General features: G+C 41.6%; 1 protein-coding gene across 3 annotated transcripts in view; it reads left to right on the forward strand.

The window, feature by feature from the left end:
* The window catches only part of LOC114661122 (dynein axonemal assembly factor 8), a 55,774-nt gene that overhangs the window by 9,020 nt on the left and 25,801 nt on the right, over window positions 1–20,953 (forward strand). For all 3 annotated transcript variants that reach the window (XM_028814264.2, XM_028814265.2, XM_028814267.2), the window contains exons 6-16: window positions 761–914; window positions 2,329–2,514; window positions 4,530–4,595; window positions 6,402–6,728; window positions 7,203–7,356; window positions 10,627–10,818; window positions 12,486–12,659; window positions 14,173–14,367; window positions 16,734–16,850; window positions 17,571–17,715; window positions 17,825–18,131. In XM_028814264.2, the coding sequence (XP_028670097.2) occupies window positions 761–914; window positions 2,329–2,514; window positions 4,530–4,595; window positions 6,402–6,728; window positions 7,203–7,356; window positions 10,627–10,818; window positions 12,486–12,659; window positions 14,173–14,367; window positions 16,734–16,850; window positions 17,571–17,715; window positions 17,825–18,131 (2,017 nt within the window). The remainder of the gene's footprint in view (window positions 1–760; window positions 915–2,328; window positions 2,515–4,529; window positions 4,596–6,401; window positions 6,729–7,202; window positions 7,357–10,626; window positions 10,819–12,485; window positions 12,660–14,172; window positions 14,368–16,733; window positions 16,851–17,570; window positions 17,716–17,824; window positions 18,132–20,953) is intronic.

The following is a 20,953-nucleotide window of genomic DNA, read 5'->3' on the forward strand; positions in this document are numbered from 1 at the left end:
ATCTGTTTCCTGCCAAGCCAGGAGACTAGGATGATGTTGCTGTAGTTAGGGGTGGAGCCACAAGGGTCACGAACAATGCAGTGGGTTAAAAGGTCATCCTCAGTCTATGTTTTGTGGACCAAAAAACCTTCATTGCGTTTTTGTGCTTTGATTCTTTATTCTGTTTTCTATTGGTATTAGACTCTTGCTTCCTCATCTTGACTTTTGATTGTTTTCTTAATTTGCTTTGTGTTCACGGTCTCCCTTTTTTGACCTTTTGCTTTCTCTGACAATGCTGATCTCTGGATTGGTCTCCTTATCCTTTTCTACTATTTTGTATATCACAACCCCTGAGTGAAAGGTTTTTCATTAATTACAGTTCAAGATGAATTAATAAAAACAACTGAGGAAGAGTGGCTAGAGCTGGTGAGTACATGGACTATATAAAGTACCCTAAAGGTACGGTAAAGAAGAGTTGATTACGTATTTTAAGTTGACGTAATTTCTGCAACGTCAACATATCCCAAAGATGTACAGGAGAGTCACCTAGAAATGAAGTGTAGCATTAGACAGAGGTGAAATATTCATTACATTTTGACCGATTCTGATTAACTTGTTGTTAAAGCTTTTCTACCTTTTTCAAATGATTTATATGATGTACCCTGTTATTTAATGAGTGCCACCAACATGCTGCCCAGAAGACCTACTTTGGCCCTCCAGTAGAAGACAATGACTGACAGAATATCGAGAGTCTCACTGCTTGTTGGCTTGTCATCCACAGGGCATTCTGGAGAATGTGCTCATGGGGACTTGATGGAGAAGTTAACTGATTTTTGTCGAAAGCAGTCTGGAGGGCAAATGGAGCTAGATGAAGACCTGATCACTACCAGAGGTCTCTTTCCTTCTTTGCTTACAGAGGAACATGCGGTTTTGAGGTACGGCATTCTTTCTTTCAATGGAGATAAGCAAAGCTTCAGTCTAAGCAAGATCTGTGATGCTCCTCTTCCTCTCCATGCTGACAGCTCTTTTATTATTGACAGACTCTGTACATACTGAGGATGATGTAAAGAATGTTTAGTGACATAACTGAGTTTATAACTTTCCATTATAACAGACGGTATTAGTGTTCCCCAGTCCTGCAATTGAAGTAGAAGCGGATGCTTCTGGTGTTGGAGTGGGATCTGATTTGTCCAGCAATTGCGTACATCATAAAAAATTATTTTTTGCTTTTCATCCCCATATTTAACTGAATGTGTGAGAGATCACTGTTGGTTGATTTAGAAGCTTAAAATTGCATGGATTTTTTTTTTCTTATAGCAGCATTTAGCATGTGACTGTGTGTTTTGTCCTTATTTAGTTCTTCTGTATTCCAAGAATGTGGACCCCCAAGTACTTGTAGGTGTGGGACCACCTCTACATCCACTTACTGAATAGTGACCAGACATAGAGGCTCTTTGGTGTGGCGAAAGTCAATAAGCAGTTCTTTGGTTTTGCTGATGTCATGTTTCAGATCATTCTCCTTTCACCAAGAAACAAAGTTCTCCCCCTGACTCCTCTCCTCTGTCTCAGCCCCCGTTTCAATTTACCCCATAAGTGTGGAATGATCTGAGAATTTCTGCAAGTGACATGGCCTGGTGTTTTATTTATAGTCTGAGGTGTACAGAGTGAAGAGAAGCAGAGAGGCCTGCTCTTTGTGGTGCTCCAGAGTTGCTCACATAGTCCTTGAGTCTTACAAGCTGAGGTCTGCCTGACAGACAGTCCATTGTCAGGACACCATCAGCTCATCCACCTGCAGATCTCTGAGGTTAACCCTTACAAGGATGGCTGGATGGTATTGAAGGCACAGGAGAAATCACAAAGCATCCTCCTCACAGTGCTGCCGGCATCATCCAGCCTTTTGGAGCAGAGAGATCATTTCGTCCTCCACACCAATATTTGTCCAATAGGCAAACTGCAGTGGGTCCAGGTGGTCTACCACAAGATGCCTCATATGGTCCAGCACCAGCCTCTCACAGGCCTTCATGATATGAGACCGTGTATGGCATCTGAATTTTGAAAACTATAATATAACATCTCACTTTCTTTCTTGCTTTTTTGGCTTGAAACAAACCTAAGAAATGGTTTTAATGATGGGTCATTGTGCATATTATTTGAAGTAAACATAACAAGCATGAATCCATTTAAAGAATTTAGTGATGGGCTGTGAGTGAACAACCATTTCCAAAAATTAATGTATTTTTCATGTTGTTAAAAATTATAAATCACAAATCAAACAAAGAAATTGTTCCTTTGTATCCTCAAGCTCTTAATCCTCTTTTTGTTCTCCCCTTTCTCTGTTTCACATGACAGAGACAGGTTGTCTTTGAAATCTCCATTTTCTGAAACGGAGCAAATTAAAGGAGAGAAACTGAGTCAACCAAAGAAAAATCGTCGACCTACTGTCTACGTTGACCTGCGAAATGCAAAACCAACCGGTCGGTTCAGTCGCACTGAGCCTAAGGAATACTTGGCAATCCGTGAAGTCAAAGCAGAAAGGTGCGGAGTCTGCGGTAAAACAGAAAGACGTGGTGATCAAGCGGGGCCTTGGAATGTCCGGGTCTGGTGCATACCTCATTCTGAATGAGCACATGGTGGGGGGGGGGGGGGGGGCAGAGAAGAAAAAATTGTTAAAATGAAATTGAATCTGTTATGTAGAGAAATTCAATATTTTATATAACCAAAAATGAAGCTTTTTTTTATTATACATTACTTTATGTAAAATATTTTTAGCTTATAATTCATATATACGGCATTGATTACATAAGAGGTTACTAAAAATTAGGTATTGCATGGCAAGGGGTTTGTTTTTATTTGAATTTTTATATATGTGTGTGTGTGTGTGATATACATATATAATACATTTGAATGGCAGAAACAATTTATTCGCAAAACATACTTCATATGTGCAAGATGATTTACAGGAATGTCTCAACCTGTTCACCATCATGTTCAACACCCAAAAACCAACGAGCAACAGTAACATTTAAAGCCGGGACACACATTTCACAGGGAATAGATGATACCACAGTCCGTATTCTGTCCTTCAGGTCATTGATAACACAAACGTTCCTATTATACACACTCTCCTTCACCATACCCCATAACCAGAAATCACAAAGCGCCAAATCAGGGGAGTGTTTTAGCCCAGCGTTTCTCAACCTTTAAGTATTTGCGACCCGAGATTTTCAGAAGTTTTAATCGCGCTCCCCTAACGTTTTTTTGAAAGGAGCCCACTAATACCAATTTGTTCTTTTTTAATTAATGATATATCATAGACGCATATTTTAGTATACCTACTTAACTTTTATCAACATTTATCTAACTCTATATTTATTTTTCTATTATCAGAATGTAGTTTAAGTTAATTTGTTTTGGTTTCAATAGATGTATTTTTCATATTTTCGATTCTTGTTTTCTTTTTTTCACATCTTTGCGCCCCCCCCCCCCTTTTTGTTACTTTGTGCCCCTCTAGGGGGCCCGCCCCACAGTTTGAAAACCACTGGTTTAGGCCATGGCAATGCTCCACCATGACCTATCCATCAACCTGGAAAGGTGTGGTCAAGGTAAAAAATAATCCATTAGTGTTAACATAATTTTGACTAATGTGTATATGTGTGTGTGTGTGTGTGTGTGTGTGTGTGTGTGTGTGTGTGTGTGTGTGTGTGTGTGTGTATATATGCATGTAAGTAATACTAATAGCAGCACCTGGCATTGCCCAGGTAAGTAATTTTAATCTGTGGTCCTTTTCTCTGCTAATATGGATTCCACTCGCTGTGAGCTGATGAGCCAGCAGGTGGCACTGTCCTTAAAATTCATGGTATTAAAAAGGAAAAAACTCCCCAAAGGTATCCTCACTGTCAAAATGTTTGTTTCCATGGTAGTCTATTGTCTCCTTATGACAGACTAATATATGTGTGCAAGATGTTGTTGAGCTGGGACCAAAGGTGTAGAATCAGGTGACAAACAAACACATCCCACCTTGAGCTACTATTTAAGATAAGATACAATACGATACCGCGCCTCTATAGAGTATGCACCTACTTTGAAGTTTTAACATTTCATTTTTATTTACCATTAAATCTCTGTGGAATTCATTTTGTGGCCACCAGCACACTTCACAGTGGCAATGGTCTGATTTTGATAATATGCCGTGTAACATGGCGTTTAGTCTGATGGCCAAAAATCTCAAATGTGATCTCATCAGACCACAGAACCTTCTTCGAGCTGACTTCAGAGTCTCCCATATGCCTCCTGTCGAGATGTCATGTGCGTTTATATATATATATATATATATATATATATATATATATATATATATATATATATATATATATACAGATAGAGAAAGAGAGACTAAATATATGCTGTATTTTATATACTGTATATGAACAGTAATATGTAACAAGTACAGTTTATGTATATTGTGTATACTCAGTTTTATGTATACAGCATGGGCTCCTGCAGTCATTAATGCATTGCACATTTTAAAGCTTACAATGTTGTTTTTTTAGCAGGTGCAGCGTTTCATCGTCGTCAGATGAGGAGGAGTCGAGTGACATCCATGCCGCACAGACAATGTAGGATATTCTCCAGCTTTTTACTTGTACTTCAATTTATTGTTGTGTTCCTGTTTTTTTTTTAATATTGCATGTTCACCACAGCTGACGCCCTGCCCGGGGTTTGTTTTCTGCCTTGCGCCCTGTGTTGACTGGGATTGACTCCAGCAGACCCCCGTGACCCTGTAGTTAGGATATAGCGTGTTGGATAATGGATGGATGTTCACCACACCTGGGGTTATGTCATGTCAGTAAAAACCTTGAGATCCTGTGCTTCACACGCCCTTACAGTTTCTTTGTCAAACAGTTGTTTCGGTGTGACCTGCTGAAATTCCCCAAAGGATGTTGGCTCAGTGTGGAAGTAAAAACTCGACCAAACGTTTGATTGAGTAGAAAGGTTTAAAACTGGAAGAACAAGTGTAACCGATGAAGCTCGATCTGGTTGACCATCAATATCGCGCACACAAGCCCACATTGACATGGTGGATGCCTCCATCAGAGAAAACCGATGGATTATGCTGTCCACTGTAGCTACACATTTGTATATCGGCTATGGATCTGCACGTGCCGTAGTACATGATAACTTGAGGTACCATAACGTTTGTGCAAGATGGCTCCCCAAACAGCTTACTGACCTGCAGGCCAACATCCTTTGGTGAATTTCAGCAGGTTTCTCTCCTTCTGACATGTCCCTATGGCATGTTGTTCAACAGTGGTGCAATTCCATAGCGAAGTGTCCATGTTCATTTGACTTTGGCTTCAACTACAGTAACGACAGAGCGCTGTACCATGTGTGTTCTAACTACCCATAAGCCATTGTGAACGTGTTGCATTCGTTGAAGCCTGTTCTCATCTTGTTTAGTTGTGGATTTAAACCGCTCTGTGATGGACGAGCCGAGGTCAGACTCGGCTACTGCTATGTAGAACTGAATCAGCAACTCCTCTGGTAGATTATTATGGAGTCTATGCTATATGTGTCACTCTGTCTCTTTGGGTTGTCATCTTTGAGAATTCTATTTCTATCATGGTTTTCATTGTTAAGCTGGTATTACAAAGTTATTTTTTCTACTGTTACATTTATTGATTTGCATGACAGCATTCTGAGTAGGACATGTGAGTGGGTTAATGTCACTCATGACGATTTACATGATGTTGTATACCTGATCGTGACTGAAAGACAAATGTGATCGCACATTATCCAAACCTTTGGGTTATACAGAGTCTCCCTAAAATACATTTAATTGTAGTTTGTATACTCTAATATTTTAATTAACAGTGGCTGGGTGGGGTTTTGTGGCAGCAGCGCTAATTACTGCCCCCTTTCACATATACAACTGGTCAGCCACCTTAAGTCACATTACTCGAGCGGGATCTTGGTGAGTCGGGGTCCGTCCTCAACCTCAGCGTTTCTCAACCTTTAAGTATTTGTGACCCAAGTTTTCATAACAGTTTTAATCGCGACCCCCTAACATTTTTTTAAAAGGAGCCCACTAATACCAATTTGTTCTTTTTTTAATTAATGATATATCATAGATGCATATTTCATTATACCTACTTAACTTTTATATTTATCTAACTCTATATTTATTTTTCTAATATCAGAATGTAGTTTAAGTTAACTTGTTTTGGTTTCAATAGATGTGTTTTTCATATTTTTGATTCTTGTTTTCTTTTTTTCACATCTTCACGCCCCCCTTTTTGTTACTTCGCACCCCCCCAGGGGGGCCCGCCCCACAGTTTGAGAACCACTGACTTATATCATTACAAGATGTTAAAATTATATATTTTATATTCTGATTTTGTTTTTGTTTTTTCCTCTTGTATAAGTTTACTTACAGGAAAAAGCATTCTGCTTCAGAAACTTAAGGAGGCAAATAAAGAAAATGCTGCAAATGCGTTAAATTTTAGTCAAAAAAAGCCATTTTGTGATCCCAAGAAGCCCAAGGAAGGACTGATCTTGCCGAGCAGCAAGAGGAGAAAAAAGTGCAGCAGAAGTGAAATGGGGACAACGAATGACCTGACGTGTCCGCGCCCCATGGCAGAGGACAAGAAGCACGTTAATGGAGCGGCTGAGGAGAAGCTTCCAAAAAAGGAACCACCGGGTCGAGATCCTGCCTTGAATGATGACACAAGAAGCTCTGCAGTGATTAATGGGTATGGATTTCATTCTTCAGTATGCACCATAAATTTCCTTAAAGATAAGATAAATCAGCAAGTCATGGGGGCTTCAGCCTGTAATATTGGCTTGGAGAATAATGGTTTGGAATGTTCATAAAATTAAGATATGGAATTGCTTATTAAAGGTAGCTACACAAATACCATCATCACAAAACACCTTCATTGAAAATCTTATCAAAATGCATTACTGTAGCTTACCCAGTATGTAACATGGCATCCAAGGCACAGACGTCTTAAATATAGAATTATTATTTTAGAAATTCTATTTTCTCTCACAAGCACACCATGCCATCTCAAAAGTCTAGAGATGCCGCCCCATTCTTCATAGATGGCATGTTGCTTATTTTGCTCACATCCATTCTGACTCCCCACTTTCTTTACATGAATTGAAAGCAGCAAAAAAGAGAAATCCGTTCATGCAGATCTTCAAGTGTGCATTTCTCTCTACAGCATTATGGATTCCACAAATTTGAGGCAGAAAGAGAACGCCAAGCGACAAGCACACCGGCAGCGTCTGCACAGTCATCTGGAGAGCCTGAAACCAAAACGCTCCGTGTGTGGCAGACAGGCAGCCGCACAGACAACTGAGCTTCTGTATGACCCGGTGAGTGGCCTCGGGCCATTGTCATGTAAAAGCCCCCCTTAATTTTGTCCAAGTGAAGATTCATAGATTTAAATTCAGCAACAAGCAGTTAGATAAAGAGAGGAAATGTGGACAAAATGGTTGCCCAGAAATGAACTGAGTGATAAACTTCTTTGGAACAGGTTTGTTGTGCACATCTTTGCCTTTGGGGATGGTGCCAACTCTAATGAACGCTGACATTGAAGAATTTAATATCCTGGACCTTTGTTTTCCATTACAGACTTGGAGGAACCTGGCACAAGAGTCCCAGTGTACATTCATGCCAACACCCACGATCACTTTGCACCAAGTCACTAGTAAGCCTGGCAGGCACACCTTAGGGACGTGAGAAGAAACCTAACAACACAGGCACATCCTCTTGCTGATAATCTTTCACTTGTTAATGATAACTCCTTTGTCTCCCCTTCACCTCAGGTCAAGGGTCTGGGTGTCATCCTCGACAGTACTCTATCTTTCCAATCTCACATTAATAACATCACCCGGTCTGCCTACTTTTACCTACGTAATATTAATCGCACTCCCCATACCACTGCCAGCCTTGTTCACAGTCTTGTTACTTCTCATCTTGACTATTGCAATTCACTCCTCTTTGGTCTCTCTAATAAATCTCTCCATAAGCTTCAACTGGTCCAGAATTCTGCTGTCCACATCATAAGTCGAGCCGCGTCTATTCACCATATTACTTCTGTCTTGCAGCAGCTTCATTGGCTCCCAATTAAGTTTCGAATTGATTTTAAAGTTCTGCTGTTAACATTTAAGGCCGTTCATAACTTCGCCCCTCCATATCTGTCTGACCTTCTTCATGTTGCCATTCCCTCTCGTAACCTTAGATCCTCTTCCTCCATCCACCTGACCGTCCCTCTCACTCGGCTAACCAGAGCATTCAGCCGTTCTGCTCCCAAGCTCTGGAACTCATTACCTACTGAGCTTAGAAACACTGAATCATTCTCAACTTTCAAATGTAAACTTAAAACCCATCTGTTCAAAATGGCTTTTTCTCCAAGATTACAATGGCTTTGTTTGGTTTTAACTTCTTATATTTTCTGGTAATTTTTGTTCTGTTTATAATGTGCTTTTTATTTATTGTTTGTTCGGTGACCTTGAGTGCTTAGAAAGGCGCCTTTGTATTATTATTATTATTATTATTATTATTATTATATCTCTGAGCTTAACACCTTAACGGAGAAGGCTGGATGATGTTGAATACTACAGCTAATAATAATAATTACGACCCTGTGCTTTGCCCTGCCTGCACGGTGGCACAGTGGTAGTGCTGCTGACTTGCAGTAAGGAGACCAGGGTTCACATCCCGGGTTTTCCCTATAGACCTGAATTTGGCAAGTTCTCCCCGTGTCAGCATGGTTTTCCTCCCACAGTCCAAAGACATGCAGGTTGCGTGAATTGGAGATCCTAACTTGGCCCTGGTGTGCGGTTGGGGTCTGTGTGTGTGTGTGTGTGTGTGTTTGCCTTTTGATGGACTGGCACCCTGTCCAGGCTTTGCTCCTGCCTTGTGCCCTGTGCTAGCTGGGATAGGCTCCTGCAGACCCCCGCAACCCTGTTCAGGAATAAGTGAGTTAGAAAATGACTGACTGGTCCACCCCACCAAAAGGTCATGTGAAAAGACAATTTCCTCTTAAGGATTAACAGAGTATGTCAAAATGAATAGCATCACTCCAGTCATAATACAATATAAAAATAATAATACCAAAAGATTCCCTCACTTTCCTAACTTCAGGAAATAACATCTAACCATGCAGAAAAATGTACTAAAGTCAGGAAGAATGATTAAACCTACATTGTAGTCGTCCTGTCGCCCTTCTCCGTAACGTTCCATAAAATGTGAAAACTGACTAAATTAATAAATCAAGGGGCACCGATTTTCTGAGACATTTCTGAAGGGGAAGTCCGCCGCTGCATAAGCTGAAATACACAAAGTCCAAAGATCAATTGTCAAGCTGAAGAGAGGTCACAAGATTCATATAAAAAATCTAAGTCGGTACCAGTGTATTATCGTAGTATTTCCCTCTACTTACCCTTTACCTGTTTTCTCAAGGGTAAATGTTCTCGTCAGGTTCGTTATCGGGTTGGTCTACTTTTGCACTTTAAAATGAACACACACACACACATAGATAAACACACACACCCTAACCACAACAGTGCCCCATGAATGACACACACACGTTGATTAACCCTTAGCACTTTAAACCACACATCAGCCTGTCACTCAGCACTTCAAGAGACTTACTTATTATCGGCACGAACAACATACGATGTTTTAGTGATATCTCAGACCTAAATATTACTTTTGGTCTACAAGAATACATTTAAACATACAAAGACTCAGCACTCTTGACTATAGGCCATTTATCAGCCAAGAATACCTTCTTTTTATCATACTGTCCCTTCTTTTGAGTTGTGCCCTCACTCTCAGCCTTATAAACCTCGCAGCACAGAAATAATGGCAAAAATCTGGCTACACCAGGTGCTCAAAGAAATCTAACTTAATTCAATCACTCTAGACATTAAGACAAAGCATAGAAAGTTAAAAGCAGCATGATATTTATTTCAAGAATAATAATAATACCACTGGAACAAAGAATAGTAGAAAATAGGTACTGATAGAAAAGTCTGAATGTATATAGTCTTTAGGAAAAGCTTACGAAAAAGTTACAGATGACAAGGATGAATGTCCCAGGGAGGCGTTTGATTTAGCAATCGATGTTCATGATGCCTTTCTGACGACCAATGCCGTCTTCGTCTGTTCCTCTTCTTCTCCTTCTTCTCTTTCGTCTTCTCCTCTCCTTCTTCTCCTCCTTCTGCTCCTCTTCCAAACCAAGGCATATTTATTATGAAATATCATGCCTTGGTTTCACAACACATGCACCTGATTGGCTGGCTGTCAATGTAATTGATGAATTTTGCTCAAACTCTTTCCCAAATAATAAAGTTCTTTGATATTGCCTGTTTCCCTTTCCCATGCCATAAACTCAATTGCTAAAGTAATCAATAGCCTGAGGTGTCGGCTCAGCATCCTTTCCCAGGTTGTAAAATAATTGAGCATTCAGAATGTCTTCCTTTCAATGTTGGAAACAGCTGTTTTAAAAATGAGGTGTTAGGAATTGGGATCAGGTTGTATGAAAAGCTTCATTCTGTCATGTATCTCTGAAAGAGAGATCCAAAAATAAAAATGGTTGTAGTATGGCATGATAAAAGAATCCTTCTGCTTTTCAGGAAGCCTCGTTTTCTCCTTTCATACACACTTTGCCTCCAGACATTGGGAGCAGAGAAACTCTGCTGCTGACCATTCGCCTTTCAAATCCGGGGCAGGCAGCAGCCATTGGCCAGACCACTGCCAGCAGCCTAGATTCAGTCTTGATGGGATGCAATGTCTACAATGCTTTGCTCACCTGGCTCCTTTCTTTGGTAAGTTGTTTATGTAGAAATGTTTTGTAACAGAACTTCATCTATGAGTCCACAACACCTGCAGATAGCACTGATTCTAACTGCCTGAACTACTGAACACATTTCACTCATTTTGTCTGGTACTCCTACACCACTTAGCATTTAATTTGGTGGGGCTAACCTTAGCTGCCACTAAGGGTGAGCCAAACCTCGGATATAATGGTGTAAGAAGTGGGATACTTTTCACTGAAAATGGTCAATTTACTGCATATGGAGAAGAATACATCACTGCTCAATATGAGAGTAGAATATCCCACAATAATCGTGTTTAATTCAGCTGCTTAGGTCATTTGTGTCCACTCCATGGTGGTGCTAGGCTTTTTCTTGGAAAACTTCTGAAAGGTGCTAAGGGAGAACTTAATCTTAGTTACAAGAGTGGCAAAAGTGGGATGCCCCCCTGCCACAGATGATGAATTTAAAGCTGGAGGATGTCACGCTGTTGAAGATGTTTGTGAACACAGACAACAATTTTAGCTCACCAGCCAAGAGAAATTATTCTTTAGCATTTCGGGTTAGGTCACTTGTGTGTCAGTTCCAGACCATGGCTGTAGTTGTAAGGATTGGGGTTTAATCCCAGATGGGAGACAAACTGAAGTGAGTACTGTAGAATCCAAATTATGGGTCTTTCAGATTCTTTAACAGAAGAGATTTTGACTCCCACTTGGATCAAATTTATATCCTTGGAGTTGGCAGAGCTGTGCTCTGGTGCATTGTCCAGACTGACAGCTTGTTATCTAAATTTTTACATCAAAGAGTTACATTCGATGGATTCTTTGAATAGATGAAGAGGTTGTTAATTAAAGGCATATGCTACTAGATGATTTTCTTATATCGGAGGGTTAAATAATGTAGAACTTGAAGATGGTTCATTCCTTCAACTGTACCAAAGATGGAACTAATGTTGAGTACTATGATGCTATGTAGAAGGGAGATACTAATGCCCAAGACAGCATATTATGCACTGATCAGAGCGTGAGCCTTTCATAATTATGATGGACGTTACCCAACCTACAGAGCTTATTCTTTAGCTCACCCAGAAAAGCTACCAGTATGTCTGCACCATGGAGAAGTTGTTAGCAGAAGGGCTATGACTGGATTCCAAATGGTGGTAAACTGTTTATTGGCAAAAGCCAATCACAGTTCTGGTAGTGGTGTCAGTAGTGGGATGTCTTTCATAGTGGATAGTGAATGTATGGGGGTTGGGGGTCTTAGCCATTTTCAGTGTGCAAGTGACAAGAACCCAGAGTGACAGATAACAACAGTGGCCACCTTTCTGGCTACAGAAGCTCTTGTGTAACTCTACTGTCATTGTGTCCATTCTGCAGAAAGGGCTGGGGTTTAATTCTGGACACATGCAAAGACAAGTCAATTTCAGAAGCAAGCTTGGCAAATTATAAAATTAATAATTTTGGAAGTCTTATGGGGGGGGGGGGGTCTAATTATAGTTAGTTTTCTTAATGCCAATTAAGATGGAGCAAAAATAAGAAATGAGATGAAATATAAGGGCATACTTATATGTAACCATAAATGAAGTGTCTACGTTTGGAATGAATTGTCTCATCTTCTGATTCTATTGCTTTACTGTGATCACTTGATATTGTTTTTTAATACATGCTGTATAATTTCAGAATGAAACTCCATCTTGGGGCCAAGCCAAATCTGCAGACGTTGACCAAGTGGCTCCTTTTTGGGTGGCTGGAATTCAGCAGCTCTGGAGAGAGGAAGGCTTGGCACTCTACGTGTGTGCAGCGTCGCATGAAGGAGGACACCGGCAAGGCCAGCATCGTGGCAGGCCAGCACGTGTGAGTGGAGTTTCAGTTTGGACTTTGTTTGGTTGTGTTAGGGTCCTAGGGTGACCCTATTCCTATTTATACTCTTTATTATGTAGACTTTAATAAAAGGTCCTCAAACCCCAGCTATAGCCCATCCCCGTGGGCCATTCCCTTTTTAATCAATGATCCAGGCTATCACAACGAGTACCTGAACATCCATCCATCCATCCTCTTCCGCTTATCCGAGGTCGGGTCGCAAGGGCAGCAGCTTGGGCAGAGATGCCCAGACTTCCCTCTCCCCAGCCACTTCTTCTAGCTCTTCTGGGAGAATCCCAAGGCGTTCCCAGGCCAGCCGGGAGACAGTCCCTCCAGCGTGTCCTGGGTCTTCCCCGGGGTCTCATCCCAGTTAGACATGCCCGGAACACCTCACCAGGGAGGTGTCCAGGAGGCATCTTGATCATATGCCCGAGCCACCTCATCTGACTCCTCTCGATGCAGAGGAGCAGCGGCTCTACTCTGAGCCCTTCCCGGATCACTGAGCTTCTCACCCTATCTTTAAGGGAGAGCCCAGACACCCTGCGGAGGAAACTCATGTATTCGCGAACAGGCAAGAGAAAAAGGTTAGATATTTACACGTGTACTATACTGTATATAGATAGTAAGTTTTATTATAACTAGATCTATATAAAAACAAAAAGGATGAGGCTTTACAAACAGTTCACCCTGATTGCGCTAGATGTGTAGTTTCAGATGGAACATAAAATTATAGTTGCCTGTCTGCGTATGGCTGCTGAAAGAGAGAGAGAGAGAGAGAGAGAGAGAGAGGGTCTGCTCACAATATGAATTGGCAGTGAGAGAGTGATAAAGAGGCACAGAGACCAAATCAATGCCAGTCCTTTGGTTTCTTGTCACATGTCATGGACCAATAGGGAGTCACGGCACAGAAAGGCTCTCCTGATTCAGTGACCGATCTTAATCAGCCACAACCCAATGGAATAAGCCGGCTGTGAACTTCATGCCAGTTCTGTTTCATCGTGACCCCCATTCCCTCTCTAGGGTAAAATTGTAGACCTTTCATCTCAGGCTAGCTGGCTTATAGAATGTCCTTTTAAAACTGGTTACACATACACTGATGAATGCCTCCAACCCTCCCAACCCCAAATCACATTCCCTAAAGTAGTAATTAACAAAAAATTCTTATCTGGAACCTGATGGGGTCTGCAAGAAAACTGCACTTTGGGAAAATATTGTTCTCCAGCAAATACACCCTGATTAGTCAGAAGAAACACCCACAGGGATTCTGGGAGGACAGGCAAATCCTATAAAGAGGCCAGCTTAGCAAAAAATGGAGATAAAAGAGAGCTGACCACGGTGTAACTCTCACCTTACAGCTAAAATATATTGATGTCTCGATGTTGTCCGAGATCACAGCGGATGTCTGGTTATTTTATCAAACCTTGAGGCTCCCGTTCTGGGGCACTTACCTGTCCGTCTCCTGTCTGATCTGTGTGAAGAAGCTATTTCTGTTTCTGTCTCCCCACAGCACCGTGAGGAGGAGAAGGCATCTTCTCTGTTTTACCAGCGAGTCTCCAAATTCTTATCCAAAACGTCCTTGTGCAGTGTGATCCCGTGGGCAGAGGAGCTCAAGTGGCATCTTGCCAAGCAGGCTCACTTCATTGGCGTTGACCTGCCAGCGGCACGACTGAGCAGCTTCATCGCCATCAATCCTGACAAAAAGGTAATGCAGTAAGTAGAAGTGGAAACACAGAGCTCAATGTCGACTGAACCGTTAGGATAGAAAATAAGACTTCTTTATATTCCTTGCTTTGCACCCCAATAATTACAAGTTAATAAATACAAGCACCCAATTGTGCTTCACTCACTTAGAATATGGAACCAATGTAAGAAGTATTTTAAGATAGAGAAGCTTTTATCTGTGGCACCTCTGCACGAGAACCACCTTTTCCCACCCTCTCAAATGTACACAGTTTTTAATGTCTGGAAAACATTCAGTATTAAATTACTTTAGAGATCTGTACGTAGACAACGTCTTAGATAGATAGATAGATACTTTATTAATCCCAAGGGGAAATTCACATACTCCAGCAGCAGCATTCTGATAAAGAACAATATTAAATTAAAGAGTGATAACAATGCAGGTATAACAGACAGACAATAACTTTGTATAATGTTAACGTTTACCCCCCCAGGTGGAATTGAAGAGTCACATAGTGTGGGGGAGGAACGATCTCCTCAGTCTGTCAGTGGAGCAGGACGGTGACAGCAGTCTGTTGCTGAAGCTGCTCCTCTGTCTGGAGGTGACACTGTTCAGTGGATGCAGTGGATTCTCCATGATTGACAGGAGCCTGCTCAGTGCCCGTCGCTCTGCCACAGATGTCAAACTGTCCAGCTCCATGCCTACAATAGAGCCTGCATTCCTCACCAGTTTGTCCAGGCGTGAGGTGTCCCTCTTCTTTATGCTGCTTCCCCAGCACACCACCGCGTAGAAGAGGGCGCTCGCCACAACCGTCTGGTAGAACATCTGCAGCATCTTATTGCAGATGTTGAAGGACGCCAGCCATCTAAGGAAGTATAGTCGGCTCTGTCCTTTCTTACACAGAGCATCAGTATTGGCAGTCCAGTCCAATTTATCATCCAGCTACACTCCCAGGTATTTATAGGTCTGTACCCTCTGTACACAGTCACCTCTGATGATCACGGGGTCCATGAGGGGCCTGGACCTCCTAAAATCCACGACTAGCTCCTTGGTTTTGCTGGTGTTCAGTTGTAGGTGGTTTGAGTCGCACCATTTAACAAAGTCCTTGATGAGGTTCCTATACTCCTCCTCCTGCCCACTCCTGATGCAGCCCACGATAGCAGTGTCGTCAGCAAACCTTTGCTCGTGGCAGGACTCCGAGTTGTATTGGAACTCCGATGTATATAGGCTGAACAGGACTGGAGAAAGCACAGTCCCCTGCGGCGCTCCTGTGGTGCTGACCACAATGTCAGACCTGCAGTTCCCGAGACGCACATACTGAGGTCTGTCTGTAAGATAGTCCACGATCTATGCCACCAGGTATGCATCCTACAAACAATTACACTCCAAATTTAATTTTCCAGCAACACATTTCTTTCACTAGCTTCAAATTAGAAACTTTGTTAAACAAAACTTGCCCAATTTTCCTCACCTCCCACCTAACTCTATGCCGGAAAAAATTTTGCTCAGTCTTGAGGACTCTGACAGCATTTCTGTAATATATAAAACTATTGTACAGTCCCTCCCTTTCAAAGATCCAGTGGGAAAAGGATCTCTCACTCAACATCTCAGAAAAGGAGTAGAAGGTAGCAATGCAGAGAATTCACTCGAGCTCCATATGTGCAAAGCATGGAATTATTCAACTCAAAATTATATATTGAGCACACCTATCTTGCTTAAAATTGTCGAAAATGTTTCCAGGTCAAGATCCAACCTGCGAACATTACAATTGAGCTCCAGCTTGACTGGGCCACATGTTTTGGGCAGTGGGCATCAAATTAACATCATTCTGGACCAAAATCTTTAATTTTGTGCTGTGGGGCTGAGAAGACCCTCATAATGATAAGACTGTGTGTGCGTTGTCTTATCATGACTATTACATGTGAGGGTGTCCAACATCTGTTGATAAGGCAAGGATGAATCTCCAAAGGAGTATTGTTCTCTAGATTTAGAAGTTCAATGACAACATCATATTTGATTTTGTGGTGTTTGGCTTCCAGGTTGACTTGGTCCTTAAAACATACATAGGAAACTGCAAATGCTAGAAATCTGCAGGTTTTAGTAGACAGTTGCTAACTTTGACCACAAAGTCAACACCATTGAATGCTCCCTTAAGGTTTGGGTTCAAAACGTTTGATCTACCCATGTTTATTGTAAAAATTAGTAATATTCCAAGGCTTCATCTGGTCATCTCAAGGTACCTGCTGGTGTTGAAGACCTTCACCGCTTCCTAAATCAGTGGAGGGCACAGTCTTGTCTTTTTGGCTATGTATTGCTTCTTTAGTAATGGAAAGTCTAGAATACACCGCAACATATCCAAATGTCTTTTTTTGTTTTTTATTTGGAAGGCTGTGGGAAGCGTGTTTGACGTGCCAGTTGGATTTTACTGGCAGACCATTGAGACCGAAGAAGAAATTTGTGTGACATCAGGTGAAGCTGAAGACAGGCAGCATTTGGAAATGGAGGTGAGCAAAGCTATGTCTGGTTAGCGCCCTAAACTAGTGGTTCTCAAAGTGTTTTGGGCCAGGGACCACTTTGTCAAAGTCAAAGATAGGGAGGACCACCTATGACCAACAGCCACTTGTTACTGTAAATACTGTGTTACAATGATAACATTCTTTTGTTGCATGTACTCCTGTGGAAAGTACTATAATAACCTGAGGTGCAAAGAAGAAGAGTTGGTGCACAAACTGAAATATTGAGTTAATAAACCAGAACAGGGCCGCTCATCAGGATGGACCTCCTTAGTTGAAGTTGGTCCTGCTGCTCTGCCTTTGGAAGGTGCGTTAAGAAAGACAACAAAACATCAGCACAGATTTATACTGCTTCTTAGCTTCATTCTGTGCTGCAGGCTAATTCTCATATTGAGACTGGGAATTGCCATTCTGGCCTGCAGTAAAGGATTGAAGAGGGAAGACGTTAGGGTAAACGTACTGTAGATGTTGTTATTGTCTGCAAGAAAGTCAGACAGGGCATCTTAAAAGTTGTTTCATGTGGCCTTGTCAGTAGGAAAGTTCTTCGAAGGAAGAAGACTAGGTCTGCCCACAGACCAAGTGGCTGATGTTTGCAGACCACCAGTGGTCCATGGAACTCACTTTGAAAACCACTGCTCTAAAGAGATTTCTTTCCATTTTACAAATATCCCTGACCCAAGCATGCATTACTAACTCTTGAATTAATTGTAGGTTGCTATGACTCTGGCATCCAAAGCATTCTTTAGGGAGCCACTGGCAACTCACCATACTTTGCAACTGATGCTAATGTCAAGCTTGGACATGTGTGGTCTCCGCTTGTTGTACCCTCCACATGAGCCTTTCTTATCCAGTGCAGGTAATTGATATCAGAGCCCTGATTGGATGCTAGTGTGCTGTGAGACAACAACCAGATATATTGTGCATGTCCTGTCTTTTTTTTTTTTTTTTTTTTTTTTTGACCACAGGAAAGCTGTGCACAAATCTAGACCAACAGGAGAGGCCCCAGCCGGTCCTGGCCCTCGCTTTCAGGGGTCCAAGGGCCATCTCTGTCTGGCAGGATATAGCAGGGCCTTCTGACTCTGTGCTGGCTGGCATGACTGATCCAAATTCCATCAATGCCATGTACTGCCCTCCAGACCAAGCTTTCTTCTACTCTCCTCGCCTAGGCAGCCACATCCAGTCGGAGCTGTGCACATGGTTTGGGGGACGTGTCCCCGAAGATGGCATTATTAAGGTTGGATTGCAGAATGACAAGAGGCTTCCGGTATCCAGGTCTGCATAACAACAAAATGGGGGATTGAACATTTGTGGGCTTCAGCTCAGGACTAGACATCTTTGTTCTTACTAAGGCACACAAAGGCACCTTAGGTTTGCTTGGTATGTCCATAGTTTAGAAGTCAAAAGACTGAAGGTTAATAAAAGAAGGCATAAGTACATTAGGGCTATAAGTTTACATCTTTTATTGTCATTTCAACCATATACAGTTAATACAGCACATAGTGAAATGAAAAAATGTTCCTGTAGGACCACAGTGCTACCTAGAACACAAGACCATTAAAAAACTACACATAACAACATAAAGTGGATGTGTGCAAGCATGAGCAAACATTACAAGACAGTGCCGTGTCAAGCATTACACATTTATGATTTCTAAGGGTGCAAAAATACAGCAGGTTGTGCCAAATATGACAATATCTTAATAGAAAGAAAAGACGTAAACATGACACTAGAAGTAAAAAGAAGGTAACTGAAAAATAATAATTTCTCTCTCTCTCTCTGTGTATGTGTGTGTATGTACAGTATGTGTGTGTGTATATATAATATATATAATATTTTATATATTGCCCTATATCTATATGGATTGTACAGTACTGTGCAAAAGTTTTCGGCAGGTGTGAAAAAATGCTGTAAACAAAGAATGCTTTCAGAAATATAAATAATGATTGTTTATTGTTATCAATTTACAAAATGCAAAGTGAGCGAACAAAAGAAAAATCGAAATCAAATCAATATTTGGTGTTACTACCTTTTGCCTTCAAACCAGCATCAATTCTTATAGGTCCACTTGCACAAAGTCAGGGATTTTGTAGGATTCTAGTCAGGTGTCTGATCAACCAATTCTACCAAACAGGTGCTAATGATCATCAATGTCACACATAGGTTGAAACACAGTCACTAACTGAAACAGAAACAGCTGTGTAGGAAGCTTAAAACTGGGTGAGGAACAGCCAAACTCTGCTACCAAGGTGAGGTTGTGGAAGACAGTTTCATGTCATGGCAAGATTGAGCACAGCAACAAGACACAAGGTAGTTCTACTGCATCAGCAAGGTCTCTCCCAGACAAAGATTTCAAAGCAGACTGGGGTTTCAAGATGTGCTGTTCAAGCTCTTTTGAAGAAGCACAAAGAAACGGGCAACGCTGAGGATTGTAGACGCAGTGGTCGGCCAAGGAAACTTAGTGCAGCAGATGAGACACATCAAGCTTATTACCCTTCGAAATTGGAAGATGTCAAGCAGTGCCATCAGCTCAGAACTGGCAGAAACCAGTGGGACCCAGGTACACCCATCTACTGTCTGGAGAAGTCTGGCCAGAAGTGGTCTTCATGGAAGAGTTGCAACCAAAAAGCCATACCTCCGACATGGAAACAAGGCCAAGCAACTCAAGTATGCACGAAAACATAGGAACTGGGGTGCAGAAAAATGGCAGCAGGTGCACTGGACTGATGAGTCAAAATATGAAATATTTGGCTGTAGCAGAAGGCAGTTTGTTCGTCGAAGGGCTGGAGAGCGGTACAATAATGAGTGTCTGCAGGCAACAGTGAAGCATGGTGGAGGTTCCTTGAAAGTTTGGGGCTGCATTTCTGCTAATGGAGTTGGAGATTTGGTCAGGATTAATGGTGTTTTCAATGCTGAGAAATACAGGCAGATACTTATCCATCATGCAGTACCATCAGGGAGGTGTATGATTGGCCTCAGATTTATTCTGCAGCAGGACAACGACCCCAAACATACAGACAAAGTCATTAAGAACTATCTTCAGTGTAAAGAAGAACAAGAAGTCCTGGAAGTGATGGTATGGCCCCCACAGAGCCCTGATCTCAACATCATCGAGTGTGTCTGGGATTACATGAAGAGAAAGAAGGATGTGAGGAAGCCTACATCCACAGAAGATCTGTGCTTAGTTCTCCAAGATGTTTTGAACAACCTACCAGCCGAGTTCTTTCAAAAACTGTGCAAGTGTACCTAGAAGAATTGATGCTGTTTTGAAGGCAAAGGTTAGTCACACCAAATATTGATTTGATTTCGATTTCTCTTTTATTCATTCACTGCATTTTGTTGATTGATGAAAATAAATGATTAACACTTCCATTTGTGAAAGCATTCTTTGTTTACAGCATTTTTTCACACCCGCCTAAAACTTTTGCACAGTACTGTATATATATATATATATATATATATATATATATATATATATATATATAATATATATATATCTTCCATATATAATATAAATCCAACATCTGTCTGTCCAAAGAGAACTACTTAACGGATTAATTTTTTTTTTTCTATAATTTGCTTGAACATTCCGGTTCATTTTGCAACTTCTCTCATCGCGCTAAGAATCAGAGTTCACTTGTGGTACCGATTTATTTACATGAATCAGAGAGAGAGGCTGTGGAACGAAGGGAGGGTGGGGTGGGTCCCACCTCACTCCCACCTCACTCCCACGCCAGCCTCTGTTCGAGTCGGTCTTCCTCTCGCCACGTATTGGAACGTACTTTGCCTCCCATTAGTTAGCAATACCTGTTTGTTCAACAGACATTATCATCTACAGATTGTTAAGGACTAACGTTTTGACGTTTTTGTGAGAGAGATCAGAGCTACGTCTGTTTTAGTGGGTAGCTGGTGATCACGACCACATGCTTTTCTCCCCACGTGGGGGATGCTCTCCCATTAGAGCTGAACACGATCAGATACAGTGGCAACGTTTGATGTTGGAGTGTACCTACCTCATGCTTGGCCAGAATTCATTTTCTTTTTATTGGTTTTTAAAGTTTGTCCTTTTTCACTATTATGTGGGCAGAGCCGCTGGG

This window comes from Erpetoichthys calabaricus, chromosome 11 (genome assembly GCF_900747795.2).
Source record: "Erpetoichthys calabaricus chromosome 11, fErpCal1.3, whole genome shotgun sequence".
NCBI classification, from domain to species: domain Eukaryota; kingdom Metazoa; phylum Chordata; class Cladistia; order Polypteriformes; family Polypteridae; genus Erpetoichthys; species Erpetoichthys calabaricus.